A 19,810-nucleotide genomic window follows, 5' to 3' on the forward strand; every position below is an offset into this window, starting at 1 on the left:
CACTATTCTATGAGTCATTAATTTCCTGTTTGTCAATTAACTTTCGTTACACCCTGGAACATAGCATTGTATACCATACACCAGAATGTTTGTAAGAAACCTCCACCTTATTGGATGCCTGCTGAAAATCTATCTGCATTCCTACTATCATTAACATGTATTTATATAGCACCATGAAAACTGATCATCCTAGAAACCCAACTGGATCACAAATGTTCTTTAGAGAAGAGAAGCAACCATCCCTACCCAGTTAACACAATGTGGTTGACTTGGTGCAAATGTTATAATAAAAGCAATATACAGCAGATGCTGGAAATCTGAAAGAAAACCAAAAAACGCTGGAGATACTCAGCAGGTCTGTCAGCATCTGTGGAGAGAGAAGCAGAGTTAACGTTTCAGGACAGCGACCCTTCATCAGAACTGGCAAGGGTTAGAAATGCAATAGGTTTTAAGCAAATAAAGTGGGGGTGGGGCAAAAGAGAACAAATGGAAAGGTGTTAATAGGACAGAGGGTCACAGAGAATAACTGACAAGGAGGTCATGGGGCAAAGACAAAGTGTGCTAAGAGTGTGGTGAAAGACAAAGCTTTAGTGCAGAGAGGGTGTTAAATGACAGAATAATGAAAGCCCTAGCCAAAAGCAAAAACATGAAAAAAAAAGTGGGCAGGCACATGGTTAAAAAAAAGTGTAATGATGAAACCAACTAAAATAAAATGAAATAAAAATAAAAAATACAAAGTAAAGCTGAAAAAAGGGGGAGGCAGTTACCTTGCCAGTGTTGCCCATATCTCAAAATATACATGTTTTTTTAAAAGCCCAAGGTGGTTTAGAGAGACGGAACGAAGTAATGGACACCAAGTCCAAGGTGAAAAGTTGAGGGACACATCAAAAGTTTGTTTAAACAGCTGGAGTTTAAAACAGGTGAAAAGTCTGAGAAAATTAAGAGGCAATTTCATGAAGTGGAACTGATATTAGAGGGGTTAAGGGAAGAAAAGGATGCCCAAATCATTTGGGATTGGTTGCAGGACTAAAGGAGGTATTTACATGCTGGTAGAAGATTTTTGGGTTCCCTTTTCTGTTAACTATTATTCTATTCTCATATTCTCTCTTTGTCAGTCTTATTTTCCTCTTCACTTCCCCTCTCATCTTACTGTATTTGGCCTGATTCTCGCTTGAAGAATTCACCTGACATACGTCATACACCATCTTTTTTTTGTTTCAACATATTCTCTCCCTCCCCACCATCCAAGGAGCCCTTGTTGGAATATACTTAGCCTGTACCTGAAGCATCTTCTCTTCAAAGATCACCCACTGCCTGTTACAGTTTTTCCTGTCAGTCTTTGGTTCCATTTTACCTTGGCTAGATCCCCTCTCATCCCATTTTATATTGCCTTTCCTCATTGTTCGTACCAAAATGTATCACTCCACACTTTGCTGCATTAAATCTCATCTGCCACCTGTCTGTCCATTCCACCAGCCTACGTCCCATTGAAGTCTATCACTATCCTCCTGACAGTTCACAATACTTCCAGGTTTTGGGTCATCTGCAAATTCTAAAATTGTGCCCTGCACACCCAAGTCTAGGTCATTACTATATATCAAGAAAACCAGTGGTCTTAATATTGACCCCAAGGAAGCCCACTATGTACCATTCTCCAGTCCAGAAAACAATCATTCACCACTACTTTCTGTTACCTGTCATTCAGCCAACTTCACATCCATGCAGCTACTGTCCTTTTTATTTCATGGGCTTTAACTTTGCTGACAAGCTATATGGCACTTCATCAAATGCCTTTTGGAAGCTCATGTACACCACATCAAGTGCATTACCCTCATTAACTCTGTTACCTCATGAAAAAACTCAATCAAATTAGTTAAACACAATCTGCCTTCAACAAATCTGTGCTGGCTTTTCCTATTTATCCAGATTTGTCCAAGTGACCGTTAATTTTGTCCCGAATTATCGTTTCTAAAAGCTTTCCCACCACTGATGTTAAGCTGACAGGTCTGTAGTTGCTAGGCTTATCCTTACAGCCTCTTTTTTTGAACAAGAGTGTAACATTTGCAATTCTCCAGTATTCAGGCAACACCCCTGTATCTAAGGATGATTGGAAGATTATGGCCAAATGCCTCCGCAATGCCCGCCCTTACTTCCCTCAGTATCCATGCATCTGATCTGGTCCTGGTGACGTAGCAACTTGAAGTACAGCTAGCCATTTGGCCCTTCGAGCCTGCTCCGCCATTCATTATGATCATGGCTGATCATCCAACACGGTAACCTGTTCCTGCTTTCCCCCCATACCCTTTGATCCCTTTCGGCCCAAGAGCAATATCTAACTCCTTCTTGAAAACATATCAATTTCTTGCCCATCCAGTCTCAACTACCTCCTCTTTCACTACATCTTTGGCAGCATCTTCTTCCTTTGTAAAGACAGATGCAAAGTACAGACAGTAGAAATTTCACAGGTATGAAAAAAGGAAGCGTTTGGCTAAGACAAAAGTGGGTCATAGAAACATAGAAAATAGGAGCAGGAGTAGGCCATTCGGCCCTTCGAGCCTGCTCTGCCATTCATTATGATCACGGCTGATCATCCAACTCAGTAGCCTGTTCCTGCTTTCCCCCATATCCGTTGATCCCTTTCGCCCCAAGAGCTATATCTAACTCCTTCTTGAAAAGATACAATGTTTTGGCCTCAACTGCTTTCTGTGGTAGCGAATTCCACAGGCTCACCACTCTCTGGGTGAAGAAATTTCTCCTCATTTCAGTCCTGAAAGGTTTACCCCATATCCATTATAGGCAAAGTCAGAAGAATTTAGAATGGGGAATAGAGAGATGGCAGAGAAGCTAAATGATTACTTTTGTGTCTGTCTTCACTAACGAAGATACAAGAAATCGCCCAGAACTAGACATCCAAAGGATGAGGAGTAATGAGGAACTGAAGGACATGAGTATTAGTAAGAAAGTTGTATTGGAGAAATTAATGGGGCTGAAGGTTGATAAAAAAAACTTAGTGACATCACGGGAAATCTGTAAGCTGACTGGTTGGTAAGTGATAAGGTTAGTACTACTAAAGTTTTGTTTTAAGTGCTGTAACTTATTAATAATTACTACTTAGAAAAGTGCTGTTTGGACAGTCAGGCTCTGAGTTGTGTGTGAGGGATTTTACTGACTAGAGGAAAGAGGTGCTCTTTTCTTTTCTGCCTTTTCAGCCTCCACGGTACACGGGAAGAAGCTGACTGGCAAGTAACTGGTAAGTTATTCCACTTATTACATTAGCAATAGTTAGTTTGTAAAGCTAAGTAATGGCAGGGCAGCTCGGCCAAGCAGAATTTGCCTCCTGTGGCAAATGGGAAGTCGTGGACGCACGTGTCCTTGATGAACACATCTGCAGGAAGTGTCACCGGTTGCAGAAGCCTGAGCTCCGAGTTTCAGAACTTGAGCGGCAGCTGGAGTCACTGTGGCACACCCACAAGGCAGAGAACTATGTGGATAGCACATGTCAGGAGGTAGTCAACCTGGAGCTTAAGAGAGCACAGGCAGAGAGGGGCTGGGTGGCTGCTAGACAAGAAGGTCAAGGGAGGTCGTGCAGGAGTCCCCAGAGGGCATCCCACTTTCTAACCGGTATTCAGTTCTGAGTACCGGTGGGAGACAGTGTTCTTCTGGAGAGTGCAGCGAGAGTCATGACCAGAGTACCATGGGTTCAGCTGTGCAGGGAGGGAGGAGAAAATACAAGAGTGCAATAGTGAAAAGGGATTCTATAGTTAGGGGAACAGATAGGCGTTTCTGTGGAAACAGATGTGATTCCAGGATGGTATGTTGCCTTCCTGGTGCAAGGGTCATGGATATCACCGAGCGGCTACAGGGCATTCTGGAGGGTGAGGGTGCACAGCCAGAGGTCGTGGTCCACATTGGTACCAACGATATAGGAAGAAAGAGGGATGAGGTCTTGCAGGCTGAGTTTAGGGAGTTAGCAAAGCGATTAAAAATTAGAATAGATCGGTGCTTGATGGCCGGCACCAACACAATTGCCAAAGGACCTGTTTCTGTGCTCTATGACTCTACTCATTTCGTAGCTCAGCCATGCCCTTTGCTTCCAGGGGTAAATCTCCTTTCTGGGCCTTTATCAGCTCCACTCCTTTTATCAGCCTTTTAATATTTCTACGCCTATAGAAAACTTTTAAATTCCCTTTATGTTAACTGTTAGTCTATTCTCATACTCTATTTGCTGGTCTTTTTTTTTTCACTTCCCCTCTGAACTTTTAATATTTTGCCTGGATCTCAATTGTATTATCAATCCAACATCTGTCAAAGGCATCTGTTTTCTGCTTCATCTCTTTCTGGCTTTGTTTGTCCTACCTTTCCCCTCGTTCGAATGTACCTTGATTGTACCCAAACAATCTCCACTTTAAAGGCAGGATATTGTTCCTTACAGTTTTGCCTGCCAATCTTAGATTCCAAGTTACCCAGGCCAGATCTGTTCTCATCCCACTGAAATTGGCCCCAATTATTTATTTTTACTCCGGATTGCTCTTTGTGCTTTTCCACAGCTAACCTAACCCTCATGACAGTATGATCACTGTCCCCTCAATGTTCCCCTTCTGACACTTGATCCACTTGTCCCACTTCATTCCACAGAACTAGATCCAGCAATGGCTCGTTCCTCGTTGGAGTAGAAACATACTGATCAAGTAAAATTCGACTGAACACACTTCAGGAAACTCTTCCCCACTCTGCCCTTTACACTATTACTAACCCAGTCTATATTAGGATAATTAAAGTCCCCCATTATAAATATAGTTCTTGCATCTAATTGCCTTGTAAATTCGTATCTCTATACAATTCCCACCAGTTGGTGGCCTATAGAATACACCCAGCAAAGTAATGGTAACTCTATTGTTTCTTAGTTCTAACCAAATAGATTCTGTCCTTGACCCCTCGAGGACATCCTCTCTCTCCAGGACTGTAACGTTCTCGTTAATGAACACCACCACATCGTTCTTTCCTTCCTTCCTTATCTTTTCTGAACACCTTGTATACAGGATTATTTCGTATCCAGTCCTGTCCTTTTCTTGAACCGGGTCTCTGTTATCACCATGACATCATATTCCCACGAGGCTACCTGTGCCTGCAGCTCACCAACCTTATTCACTGCACTCCATGTAAACTGAAGTTCGGCCTTACGGCATTCCCTCTTATTCTGACCCCACCCAATACATTACTATTTCTTACTCTAGTGCTAGCTGTCTCTCCTAATGCCTTTTGCAACTTATCTCTAACATTACGATGGCATAGTGGGAATATCTCAGAGTTAGTCATCCAGAGGCCCAGGCTAATGCCCTGGGGACACGGGTTGAAATTCCACCACAACAGCTGGTGGAATTTAAATTTAAGTAATAAATTCAATTAATTGATAAACATCTGGAATTGAAAGCTAGTCATCTGGTAATCTAGAGAAGTGTGAGGTGATCCATTTTGGAGGACTAACAAGGCAAGGGAATATACAATGGATGGTAGGACCCTAGGAAGTACAGAGGGTCAGAAGGACCTGGGTGTACTTGTCCATAGATCACTGAAGGCAGCAGCACAGGTAGATAAGGTGGTTCAGAAGGCATATGGGATACTTGCCTTTATTAGCTGAGTCATAGAATATAAGAGCAGGGAGGTTATGATGGAGCTGTATAAAACGCTAGTTAGGCCACAGCTGGAGTACTGTGTACAGTTCTGGTCACCACACTATAGGAAGGATATGATTGCACTGGAGAGGGTGCAGAGGAGATTCACCAGGATGTTGCCTGGGCTGGAGCATTTCAGCTATGAAGAGAGACTGAAAAGGCTAGGGTTGTTTTCCTGAGAGCAGAGAAGGCTGAGGGGGACCTGATTGAGGTATACAAAATTGTGAGGGGCATTGATAGGGTAGGTAGGAAGAAACTTTTTCCCTTAGCAGAGGTGTCAATAACCAGGGAGCATAGATTTAAGGGAAGCGGCAAGAGGTTTAGAGGGGATTTGAGGCAAAATGTTTTCACCCAGAGGGTGGTTGGAATCTGGAACGCACTGCCTGAAGAAATGGTAGAGGCAGGAGCCCTCACAACATTTAAGAAGTATTTAGATGAGCACTTGAAATGCCATAGCATACAAGGCTACGGGCCAAGTGCTGGAAAATGGGATTAGAATAGATAGGAGCTTGACGGCTGGCACGGACACGGTGGACCGAAGGGCCTGTTTCTGTGCTGTATAACTCTATGACTCAGTAATGGTGCCATGTAAAAACCCATCAGGTTCATTAATGTCCATTAGGGAAGGAAATCTCCTGTCCTTATCTGGTCTGGTCTAAATGTGACTCCAGACCCACAGCAATGTGATTGTTTCTCAACTGCCCTCTGAAATGGCCTAGCAAGCCCCTCAGTTGTCAAGGGCAATTAGGTATGGGCAACAAATGCTGGCCTAGCCAGTGTCGCCCATATCCCATGAACAAATAAAAAAAACCTTCCTGGCTCCCACACCCCTGCCAAGTTAGTTTAAACCCTCCCCAATAGCACAAGCAAATTGCCCTGCAAGGTCCCAGCTCTATTAAGGTGCCACCCATCCGGCATGTATAGGGCCCATTTCCCTAGAATTGTTTCCAATATCCTAGGAATCTAAAGCCCTCCCTCCTGCACCATCTCTCCATCTACACATTCATCTGTTCTACCTTCTTATTTCTATACTCATTAGTGTTTGGTACTGGGCGTAATTCAGAGATTACCACCTTTCAGGTCCCGCTTGATAGTTTCTTTCCTACCTGTCTAAAATCTGCCTACAGAACCTCATCCCTCTTTCTACCCATGTCTGTTCCCCCAACTATCGAATCCCCTATCACTGTTGATTTCCCAGTCTTCTTCCTGCCCCCTGTACAGCTGAGCCAGCTGTGGTGCTGTGCACTTGGCTCTGGCTGCATTCTCCAGAGGAACCATCATTCTCACCAGTACTCAGAACTGAATACCGGATGGACAGCGAGATGCACTCAGGGGATTCCTGCCTGGTCCTCCTTGACTATTGGGCCCATTCACTCTCTGCCAGCAGAACCTTAAGCTGCAGGGTGACCACATCCAGAAACATGCAATCCATGAAACTCTAAACCTCGCGGATGTACCTCAGTGACTCTAGCTGCTGCTCAAGCTCTGAAACCCGCAGCTCAAGCTGCTCCAGCTGACGACATTTCTTGCACATATGGTTATCCAGGAGATGAGTGCTTCTCCATGTTGAACACCAATTGGAAGAAACAGTAAGGGTAGCAAGGGCACAGAATGTACTCTGGGTGGGCGACTTCAATGTCCTTCACCAAGAGTGGCTCGGTAGCATCACTACAGACCGAGCTTGCCAAGTCTTAAAGGACATAGCTGCTAGACTGGGTCTGTCAAGGATGCATGTGTCCATGACAGTACTGGTAGGAATGACGATCACACAGTCCTTGTGGAGACAAAGTCCCGTCTTTGCATTGAGGATACCCTCAATCATGTTGTGTGGCACTACCACCGTGCGAAATGAGATAGATTTCAAACAGTTCAAACATCCATGAGGTGCTGTGGGCCATCAGCAGCAACAGAACTGTATTCAACCACAATCCGTAACCATATGGCCCAGCATATTCCCCACTCTACCATTACCATCAAGCCGGGGGACCAACCCTGGTTCAATAAAGAATGCAGGAGGACATGCAAGGAGCAGCACCAGGCATACCTCAAAATGTGAGGTGAGCCTGGTGAAGCTACAACACAGACTACATGCATACCAAACAGTGGAAGCAGCATGGGATAGACAGAGCTAAGCGATCGCATAAGCAACAGATCAGATCTAAGCTCTCAGTCGTGCCACATCCAGTCGTGAATGGTGGAGGACAATTAAACAGGAGGAGGAGGCTCCACAAATATCTCCATTCTCAATGATGGGGGAGCCCAGCACATCAGTGCAAAAGACAAGGCTGAAGCATTTGCATCCATCTTCAGCCAGAAGTGCTGAGTGGATGATCCATCTCGGCCTCCTCCTGAGGTCCCCAGCATCAGATGCCAGTCTTCTGCCAATTCCATTTACTCCACGTGATATCAAGAAACGGCTGAAGGCTCTGGACCCCGACAACATCCTGGCAGCTGTAGTACTGAAGATCTGTGCTCCAGGATTAGCCGTGCCCCTAGCCAAGTTGTGCCAGTACAGCTAAAACACTGGCATCTGTACTGGCCTGTACTGCGCTGTAATGTTCTATGTTCTATAATAGTGTAGGTCAGATGGTTTCACAGGTCGGCGCAACATCGAGGGCTGAAGGGCCTGTACTGCGCTTTAATGTTCTATGTTCTATCTACCCGGCAACGTGGAAAATTGCCCAAGTATGTCCTGTACACAAAAAGCAGGATGAATCTAACCCAGCCAATTACCACCCCATCAGTCTATTCCCGATCATCAGCAAAGTGATGGAAGGAATCCTCGACAGTGCTATCAAGCGGCACTTGCTCAGCAGTAACCTGCTCACTGATGCTCAGTTTGGGTTCCACCAGGGTCGCTCAGCTCCTGACCTCATTACAGCCTTGGTCCAAACATGGACAAAAGAGCTGAACTCCAGAGGCAAGATGAGAATGACTGCCCTTGACATCAAGGCAGCATTTGACCAAGTATGGCATCAAGGAGCCCTAGCAAAACTGGAGTCAATGAGAATCGGGGGGGGGGGACTCTCCGTTGGTTGGAGTTATACCTAGTGCAAAACAAGATGGTTGTGGTTGTTGGAGGTCAATCATCTCAGTCCCAGAACATCACTCCAGGAGTTCCTCAGAGCAGTGTCTTAAGGTCAATCATCTTCAGCTGCTTCATCAATGACCTTCCTTCAATCATAAGGTCGAAAGTGGGGATGTTCACTGATGACTGCTCAATGTTCAGCACCATTCGCAACTCCTCAGATACTGAAGCAACCCGTGTCCAGATGCAGCAAGACCTGGACAACATCCAGGCTTGGGCCAATAAGTGGCAAGAAATATTCACGTCACACAAGTAGCAGGCAACGACTATCTCAAACTAGAGAGACTCTAACCATCTCCCCTTGATGTTCAATGGCCTTATTATCGCTGAAGCCCCCACCATCAACATCCTTGGGATTACCATTGACCAGAAACTGAACTGGACCAGCCACATAAATACTGTGGCTACAAAAGCAGGTCAGAGGCTGGGAATCCTGTGGCGAGTAACTCACCTCCAGACTCTCCAATGCCAGTCCACCATCTACAAGACACAAGTTAGGAGTGTGATGGAATATTCTCCACTGGCCTGGATTTGTGCATCTTCAACACTCAAGAAACTCGACACCATCCAGGACAAAGCAGCCTGCTTGATTGGCACTGCATCCACCACCTTCAACATTCACTCCCCCCACCACCGACGCACAGTGGCAGCAGTGTGTACCATCTACAAGATGCACTTCAGCAACTCACCAAGGCTCCTTCAACAGTGCCTTCTAAACCCACGACCTCTAACATCTGGAAGGACAAGGGCAGCAGATTAATGGGAACACCATCAGCTGCAAAATCCCCTCTGAGCCACACACCATCCTGACTTGGAACTATACCACCATTCCTTCACTGTCGCTGGGTCAAAATCCTGGAACTCCCTTCCTGACAGCACTGTGGGTGTACTTACACCCCAAGGACTACAGCGGTTCAAGAAGGCAGCTCACCACCACCATCTCAAGGGCAATTAGGGATGGGCAATAAATGCTGGCCTAGCCAGGGATGCCCACATCCCATGAATGAATATAAAGAAAGCATCCCGGAGCCCTCACATGCAGTGCATTCCATGGTTTCGAGATGTCCTGCCTCTATTTTTAGACTCAAGGAACCTAGTGTTCAGTGGGCCTTCTACATAATCAAAGTGACCACAAGCTACAAAAAGAACATTTCCACAAGTGAAGCTCAATGGCAGACAAAATGGTCAATATCAGAATGCCCAAACAAAGATTTGCTTGTGAAACTTTTTGCAAATCCTTATTCATTCAGATGTACTGAAACACATCACAACCTAACTTACCTGAGACAGTGGTTCTTCACTGGGCAGCTGCACAGATCCTGAACATGATAAAGGCACACAAGCCTATTAGAATCACAGGCACAGGTAACAGCGGACAGGAAACATGTCGTCTTGCACGTCTCACACTGACGTTCATCATCTGGTAACAGCTCAAATGCCTCCTGTTCAGAATTAACTATACCCTAGAAATGGATACAAAATTATCCATTAAATTTGTGGACCTGGAAACAACCTATATTATATTTATCTAGTGCCTTTAATGTAATAAAATGCCTCAAGTTGCTTCGCAAGAGCATTATTACAAACAAAATATGACACTGAGTTACATCAGGAGATATTAAGTCAGACGACCAAATATATTGTCAAAGAGGTATCAGAAACAGTGAAAATAGGGAAAGGTAAACATATCTTAGTTTATAATATATAGAAAAAAGACAAAAATACTATGTTACCAATGGAATTCATAGAAGATTACAGCAAAGAAGGCCCTTTGTGCCTGTGCCGGTTCTTTGAAAGAGGTATCCAATTAGTCCCAACCCCTGTCCTTTTCTCCATAGCCCTGTAAATTTAGCCTATTCTAGTATTTATTTAATTCCCTTTTGAAAGTTAATATTGAATCTGCTCCCACTGCCCTTTCAGACAGCGCATTCCAAATCATAACATCTTGCTACATCAAAAAAATCTCTTCATCTCCCTTCCATCATTTTTTGCATATCACCTTAAATCTATGTCCTCCAGTTACCGGTTGGTAACTCTTGCCAGTGGAAAGGGCTTGTACATACTTAACCCCTCAAAACTTTGAACACCTCTATTAAATCTCCCCTTAAGCTTCTTTGCTCGAAGAAGCATAATCCCAGATTCTCTGCTCTCTCTACATAACTGTAGGGCTTATTATGGTAAATCTTCTCTATAAGGAGTTTACATCCTTCCAAAAGTGTGCTGCCCAGAATAGGACATAATATTCCAGCTGAGGCCGAACCAGTGATATGAAGGTTTAGCATAACTTCTTTGTTTATGTACTTAATGCCTCTGTTTGTCAAGCCAAGATTCCCTGAATCACAGAACTCACAAACTCATAGACTCACAGAAATCCTGTAAGCTTTTTTAAAAACAACCTTAACAACTTGTCCTGCCACCTTAAGATTTGCATATGCACACAACCAGCTTTCTCAGTTCCAGCATTTCCTTCAAAATTGTACATTTAGTTTAGATTGCTTATCCTAATTCTTCCTTCCAAAATGCATCACTTCATATTTCTCTGCATTAAACTGCTCTGTCCACTATGTTTTCCTGAAGTCTGTTACCATCTTCCTCACTGTTACAACATTTCTGAGTTACTTGTCATCTACAAGCTTTGAAATTATGGCCCCTATACCCAGGTTGAGGTCAAAGGAACAGGGGCCCTAATACCGACACTGTACACTTCTGTACAGTCTGAAAACAACTGATCACTCTGACACTATTACAATCTGCATTAAACTAACATGGATTACAGCAAAACTCTGGAGAACTAAACCCATGTGCCTATAAAGTATATATATACCTGACAATGCATAGAAACTGGTAATTTGACCCAGAAAGATCTTTATCTGTCAAAAAAGCACAAATCCCGCACCTACAACTTTTACTTGCAAAGAATGAACAAAAAACTGGCAAGAATTAAAAGGAAAAGTGAAACTAATTTGTATATTTTTCTTCTAATAAATCTTTCTGTTCAATTGCATAGTACTACCCTAAGATTTAAATTTAAGACTTTTATTCAGAACTTCCCTGCAAACTTCAATAATGGCACAGGTCTTACAGAATGTGCCACCTAACTTATTTCTGGCTTATTTTGAGTTCCCTCTCAATGACATGCAGCTGCTATACTCATTTTGAACATTGCTGCCCACATCCTAATTCACATCCAATCCCATTTACCCATCAAGCTTGCTGACCTACATTTGCTGGCAGTCCAACAATGACTCAAATTTAAAATTCTCACCATCATATTTTAATATGATGTATTAATATATTACTGCTAACTAATATAATGAAAGATTAGAAATGGCAGCACGGGCAGTGTGTCAGGACTGCAGTATGTGGGATTTGGGAAGAGTGAGACTATCCCAGATTGCAATATCTGCAGGAAATGTCTCTGCCTTGAGACAAATCTCCATGATCCAATGGTTTCCACGCTAAAATACTAAATGAAATAGGTGAGGCAATTGTTGATGTGTAAGTAATGATCTTCCAAAACACTTTCAATTCAGGAACTGTTCCCTTGAATTGAAAATCTGACAATTTCACTCCATTATTTTAAGAAGGATGGAAGAGATAAGTTAGGAAATTGCAGGCCTATTCGTCTAACATCAGTTGTGGGGCAGTTACAAGAATCTGTTATTAGGAACAGAATGACTAAGCATTTGGATAAATATGGATTGATGAGAGCCGAGATGCATTTTTTAAGGAGTTAACAAATGTAGCAGATAAGGGAACATCTACGGATGTTATTTCTATGGACTTCCAGAAGATAATCAACAACATTCCACACAAACGAATTTTCACAAATATGAGAGAGCATGGAATTGGAGGCAACCTATTGGCTTGGATAGGGAATGGGTTAGGAGGCAGGACACAGTTGGTTGGCATGCTTCCATCTACAAAAGATGACGGACACGCAGCAAACAATCCAGTTAGGTGGGGTGTCTTCTCTTGGTGCACCTTTACTGATGGATGTGAAGGCCAATCCTTGACAGCTGCAATGTGTTGCACTTGAAGCTGCCAAGTGATGCTGCGAGGTGTTTTATTTGACATAGTGCCTGTTGCCAAGCTGCTGCAGCAACTGCCATTTCCGTCTTTCACCAGCTAGTGACTCCCAAGTGCGATAGTCGACATTTAGGGCCAACATGTAATGCTTGGAAGCATCCTTGAAGCACACCTCTGGGCGGCCCACTGGTCGGCATACAGAACGTCTTTGGGCGTGCGACTGTCTTCCATCCTGCGGACGTGTCCAATCCACCGAAGCCGCCTCTGTTTGATTAGCGCCAACACACTTGGGAGCTCTGCCATTGAGAGGACTGCCACATTTGTGATTTTGTCCTGCCAGGACATACCCAGAATGCACTTCAAACAGCAAAAATGGAAATTATTGAGCTTCTTTTTCTGGTAGCTCTAAGTCGCCCGTGTTTCACAGCCATACAGCAAGGTACCGAGAACACAGGCCTCATAAACCACCAGCTTTGGTCCTATCCCCTGTGCGTTTTGCGAGTCAGCCAAAGGTGGTAGCTGCTTTCCCTATGCGTGTATCGAGCTCTGCATCAAGGGACAGATTGTCTGTAACGTGGACCCAAGGTGGCAGACCTTGCTAACAACTTCCAGTGGGATGTTATTTAGTGTGATTGGGGCAGAAATGCAACACCTTGTCCCATGACCACGGTTTTCTTGGCACTTATAATCAAGGAGAACAAGTAACAGAAATGGAAGAGACAGTCCATCAGTCTTTGTAGCTGAGTTTCCATATGAGTGACTAGCGCAGCATTATCAGCGTACAGGAGTTCTCTGATCAGGACATAAAGAGTAGGGATAATGGGTAGGTACTCCTACTGGCAGGATGTGACTAGTGATATCCCCTAGGAATCTATGTAAGGGCCCCAGTTTTTCCACTATGTTTGGAAATGGCTTAGAAAAAGGAGAAGAGAGCTGTATGTATAAGTTTACTGATGATACCAAGTTAAATGACACAGGAAAGAATGTAGATGTGGGCAGAAAGTTGCAAAGGGGCACTGATAGAATGTGAGTGGGCAAACCTGTGGAAGTTGGAGTTCAATGTGGGGAAAGCAAGAAGTCATTCACTTTGTAAAATACCAGAGTTGTCTAGACATCTATAAGTAGGATTAGGATTTGATTTAATCTCACATGATTAATGTTTTTGCTTTCTTTTTATTGATGAATGATTAGTGAATTTGTACTATAGCTAGAAATAATAGAATGGTTCAAAGTTCTTCATTCCCAGAATACTTTAGAGTTTAATGCACCAGGGTACAGTTTCGCTGACTGGCCTGCTTGGCCTCTGTTGAAATTGCAGGATGTGTGATTTAGTGTCTGTTTGATGAGAAGACAGGAACTGTGGATGAACAGAGAGATTTACAGGTTCAAATACAAAAATCAGTAAAAGCTAGTGGATAGGTAGAAAAAAATAGTTAAAAGGGCTAACAGAATATTTCCCTTTAGCTCAAAGGGGCTGGAATACAAAGGGGTGCAAGTTATGTTACAAATATACCGAGCTATGGTGAAACCCCAACTGGAGTAGTGAAGTCAGTTCTGGGCACTGCACCTGAGGAAGGAGATAGTGGCCCTGGAGGGCCTCAGAGATTCATCAGAATGAAACTGCGGCTAAAAAGGTTAAAGTATGAGGACATATGGCGTAGACTGGGCATGTCTTTCCTTGAATATGGAAGATTAAGTGGCGATTTCATGGAGCTGTTTAAGATGTTTAAAGGACTGATAGGGTAGATAGAGAGAAGCTATATCCTCTGATGGGGGAGTCTAGAAAAGGGTAGTGCTAGGCCGTTCAAGGATGATGTCAAGTCACACTTCTTCAGGGGGGGCAGTGGCGTAGTGGTAATGTCACTAGACAAGTAACCCAGAGCCCTAGGCTAATGCTCTGGGGACATGGGTTCAAATCCCACCACAGCAGATGGTGAAATTTGAATTCAATTAATAAATTTGGAATTATAATCTAGTCTAATGACGACCATGAAACCACCACCGATTGTTGTTAAAAACCCATCTGTTTCGCTAATGTCATTTAGGGAAGGGAATTTGCCATCCTTACCTGATCTGGCCTACATGTGACTCCAGACCCACAGCAATGTGATTAACTCTTAACTGCCCTCTGACATGACCTAGCAAGCCACTCAGTGCAAGGGCAATTAAAGATGGCAATAAATGCTGGCCTAGCCAGCAATGCCCACATCCCAAGAATGAATTAAAAAAAATGTTTCCACAAAGAAAAAAAAAGGGACTCCGAAATCTAGACCTCCTGGATGTCAAAGAGCATACAGAGTAGGAAGAGACAAAAAAGGGAAGCTTATGTGGGATACAGAGAGCTCAATACTCTAGAAAGGAGTATGGAAAGTGCAGGGGTGATATTAAAAAGGAAATTAGGTAATCAGAGAGAGGGCATAAAAAAAAATTGGCAAGTAAAAATCAAGGAAAATCCAAAGATGTTTTATAAATACACAAAGAGCAAGAGGATAACGAAGGAAAGAGTAGGACTGGTTAGAGATTAAAAAGGTAACTCATGTGGAGGCGGAAGACATGGACATACCCTTAATGAATACTTGGCGTCTGCCTTCACAAAAGAGAGGAGGCCACTGCAGACATTGAGGTTAAGGAGCAGCAGCACGGAACAATGCAAGGTACAAACATAGTGAGAGAGGAAATACTAAGGGGTTTAGCATCTCAAAGTGGATAACTCACCAGGACCGGATGAAATGTATCTCAGACTGCTAAGAGAAGCGAGGGAGGAAATCGTTTTCCAATCCTCTCTGCTACAGGCATGGTGCCAGAGGACTGCTATCATCGTACCGTTGCTTAAAAAGGGGGGAAGGGGAACTGAGTAATTGCAGCCGACTCAGCCTCATCTCAATGCTGGGCAAGTTATTGAAAAACATCCTGACAGACAGTATAAGCCATTTAGACAGACACAGATTAATCAAGGACAGTCAGCATGGATTTCTTAAAGGAAGGCCATGTCTGATTAACTTGATTGAATCTTTTGAGGAGGTAACAAGGAGAGTTGATGAGGGTGTTTGATCTCGTATACATGGATTTTAGCAAGGCTTTCAACAAAGTTTGAGTTCTGCCACGACTACTCAGCTCCAGACAACACAAAAGAAAAATACTGTGATGCTGGAAATCGAAAACAAAAAACAGAAATGCTGGAAATACTCAGCAGGTCAGGCAGCATCTGTGCAGAGAAAAAGAGTGTTTAGGTTTCAGGTCAATGAAAGGTCACAGACCTGAAACATTAACTCTGCTTTTCTCTCCACTGATGATACCTAACCTGCTGAGTACTGCGAGCATGTTTTGTTTTTGTTCCACTCAGCTCTGGACCTCATTACAGCCTTGCTCTAAACATGGACAAATGAGCTGAATTCCAGAGGTGAGGCAAGAGAGAGTGCCCTTTACATTAAGGCAGCATTTGACCAAGGGTGGCATCAAAGAGCTCCAGTAAAATTGAAAACAATGGGAATCAGGGATAACTTGCAGCAAACACAGGGTGGTGAGAGAATAGGACTTGGTGTGAGTAAGGACAGAGGACTGGAGGACTGCTAACATTGTACCATTGCTTAAAAAGGGAGGAAGGGACAGATCAAATAATTACAGGTCAGTCAGCCTAACGTCAATGGGCAGAAGAGTTTTGGTTGGCCTCAAGTTTACGGAGGGTGGAACATGAGATGTCTGCCAGGAAAGCATTGGAGTAGTCAAGTCTAGAGGTAACAAAGGCACAGATGAGTGTTTGAGCAACAGATGAGCTGAGGAGAGGTGGAGTTAGATGACGTTACACAGGTGCAATTAGACAGTCTTAGTAATGATGCGGCGATGTGGTCGGAAGTTCAAATATGATAGCAAGGGTGCAAACAGTCTGGTTCAGCCTCAGACAGTAGCCAGAAAGAGGGACGGAGTCAGTAGCTAGGGAACAAATGCCAGTCTTCAGCCTATTCAATTCACTCCACGTGATATTAAGAAACAGCTGAAGGTACTGGATACAGCAAAGGCGACAGCCCTGACAATATCCTGGCTGTAGTACTGAAGAATTCCAGAACTAGCCGTGACCCTAGCCAAGCTGTTTGAGCACAGCTCGAGGGGCAACTAATTGCCATTTAAGGGCTTCTTCCAGTCACCGCTGGTACTTTACTATTGGTGGACGGGCACTGTGGTACCTGGGGAGGTCGCCAATTAATACCCGGTGGCCTCCTTCCGGTTTGGGGTGTGCCCCCTCTCAGCACCCTGCACTCCGAACCATCAACCCCCTCACCGGTGCCTATCTGATTGGGGTCGTACCTCGCCAAGGACATGTACCTTTTCGGAGGCCAAGGTCCATGTTTTGCCTCTCGGTAGGTGCAGTCACAGCTCCCGGTAGCGCTGCTGAGGCGGAAGAGCTGCCGGCCCTCTGGTTGGCCAGCAGCTCTTAGAGGCAGGACTTCCTGCTTCAGAGGAGCGGAGTCCCCAACTGTCGCCAATTAAGGGCCAGCGCCATGCAAAATAGCGGTGTGGCTTCCAGGCTCGGCAGATGCGGGCTCATCCCCGGCTTTTCAGCCAATGGGCAGGGACATCACCTCCACATAAAATTCCAGCCCATGTCTCTGGACCATTAGCGCGGGGGTCCAGATTACTCGTCTAATAATATAACCATTATGCTACTGTTCCCGATAATTGGCTGTATAATTCTATCATTCTATATATCCTTACGTACCATTTGGAAGGCTGCCTTTCTCAGCTTTGTCTCCTCCTCAATCATGGTCATCATCTCCTTGTAGACGGCTGCAGCCAGCTCAACATCCAAACCCTCTGGATCAGCTGCCATCTTGCAGATCAACTCCTCATGTGAGAACACACAATATCGGTGCAGGCGCCGGTAATGGCTGACACACTGACGGCCCATGGGGAGCTAAAGTCAATGAAACTGAAGAATCAATACTGCATTCCAACAAATGGCAGTCCAGTGCTAACTATACTTCCAGTGATGCCACATCTACCCAGTGCAACTGGCAACAGACAGAAGCTCACATTCTGGAATGCAGTAAAGCAACCATCTCAAAACACTGTGGTCCCAAACATGTGAAGTAACTCTCTTCCACATAATTCCAAATGATACAAATGGGAAGCAGGAAATAAGGGATCTGCGTGTTAAGGGCAATTTGCTTCATTTTTGACAGTTTTATATTTTACTTTGAAAAACACTAGCTGGTGTCCTGTGGAATGAATTACTTATAGAGCTTGGAGGAACGGAGTGCAGTGATGTGGGAAGGGAAGAAATGCTGCATGTCTCTAATGAAAGGATCTGCAAGAGATCGCCAGAAATAGCTAAGTAAATAATTTTGATAGCTTCCCAGAAAAGTGTTTTTCTTACATAGCACAGTTCCACAAATGAAGTTGTGCCTGTCTCAATTGGACAATCAACTCTTCAATCTCAAATATCAAATGGGTACTCTGTTCCATCCGTTTGCAATGCAGCTTTTTAATAGAAGGGCCAAGAAATACACAGATTCAACTAATGTGCATATTTACCACAGTATCTGAGTGTGAGTTAATAAACCTTTTAAAATTCAGATATTTCATGAAACAATAAAAAAAACCATGGAAGATTGTGCCCTTATATTAATGTTGTTTCTCTCAAACACACAAATAAATCTGATCGCCATAACAATTTTGAATACTTGATAAAACAAATAAAAATAGTTTCACCTCTGGGATCTGAATGCAAATCAGGGGCACTGTTGGCTGTAGGGGGAAAATTAATTGAACCAACCTCAACCCAGACCCAGCCAGCACAGGCCGACAGAACTAACTGGCCTCTAATTGGCCATGACACTGACACACTGGTTTGGGAAATGGGAAAAATTAAATACAAGTGATTAAATGGAATTATATCCAAAGTGTCCAAAGTAGACAACAGCTGATTGGAAGCAATGGCAAATGCTAAACACCAAAGCATACAAGTTCAAAAGCATCTTGACAAGCTCAAACAGTGGGAAGAGAAATGCAGACACAGTTTATTACAGGAAAATGTAAAGTGATGAGATTGGGCAAGGGAAGGTAGATCTGGAATTGTGTGCAGTGGAAATATACTTGAGTTGTTGGAGCAGGTGAGAGATTTTGGGGGTTTGGCAGTTAGGTCACTAAACCCAGCAGCAGAATGTTCCCAGGCAGTTATAAATACAACCACAGAATGTTGGAATGTTATAGTAAGGTATATAACATACATCCAGATGTTCATTTTAAAACTGCATTGGCCTTGGCGAGACCATATCTAGAATCTGGTTCACTATTGCCCTTCAAGGAAGGAAATCTGCCATCTTTATAGGTCTGGCCTATATGTGACTCCAGATCCACAGCAATGTGGTTTACTCTTAACTGCCCGTTGAAAAAACCTAGCAAGCCACTCAGCTGAATGAAACAGCTGCAAAAAAAAAATCAACGAAGAATGAAACCGGGCAGACTATCCAGAATCGACCAAAGCACCAGAAACGACAATCCTGCCGGGTTGACCCTGCAAAATGCTCCTCACTAACATCCGGGGGACTTCTGCCAAAATTGGAAGAGCTGTCCCACAGACTAGTCAAGCAACAGTCACTGAATCATACTTTGCAGCCAATGTCCCAGACATCATCATTCAGTGCAGGCATACAGTCAGGAGTGAGTTTCCCTGGGAGTCCTCAACATTGACTCCGGACCCCATAAAGTCACATAGCATCAGGTTAAATATGGGCAAGGAAACCTCCTGATTACCACCTACTGCCCCTCCCTCAGCTGACGAATCAGTACTTCTCCATGTTGATCAACACTTGAAGAAGCACTGAGGGTAGCAAGAGCACAGAATGTACTCTGGGCAGGGGACTTTGAATAGCACCACTACTGACCGAGCTGGCTGAGTCCTGAAGGACATATCTGCCAGACTGGGCCTGCAGCAGGTGGTGAGAGAACTAATAAGAGGGGAAATCTTTCTTGACCTCATACTCACCAATTTACCTGTCGCAGATGCATCTGCTCAGGACAATAC

The 19,810-nt window shown here is 44.0% G+C and overlaps 1 protein-coding gene across 2 annotated transcripts in view; it reads right to left on the bottom strand.

The window, feature by feature from the left end:
* kdm5a (lysine demethylase 5A) overlaps positions 1–19,810 on the bottom strand; it is a 390,488-nt gene that overhangs the window by 182,255 nt on the left and 188,423 nt on the right. For both annotated transcript variants that reach the window (XM_068051114.1, XM_068051113.1), the window contains 2 exons: positions 17,504–17,698; positions 10,042–10,223 (listed from right to left, as the gene is read on the bottom strand). In XM_068051114.1, the coding sequence (XP_067907215.1) occupies positions 10,042–10,223; positions 17,504–17,698 (377 nt within the window). The remainder of the gene's footprint in view (positions 1–10,041; positions 10,224–17,503; positions 17,699–19,810) is intronic.

The sequence above is a fragment of the Heterodontus francisci genome, chromosome 18 (genome assembly GCF_036365525.1).
Source record: "Heterodontus francisci isolate sHetFra1 chromosome 18, sHetFra1.hap1, whole genome shotgun sequence".
NCBI lineage: Eukaryota > Metazoa > Chordata > Chondrichthyes > Heterodontiformes > Heterodontidae > Heterodontus > Heterodontus francisci.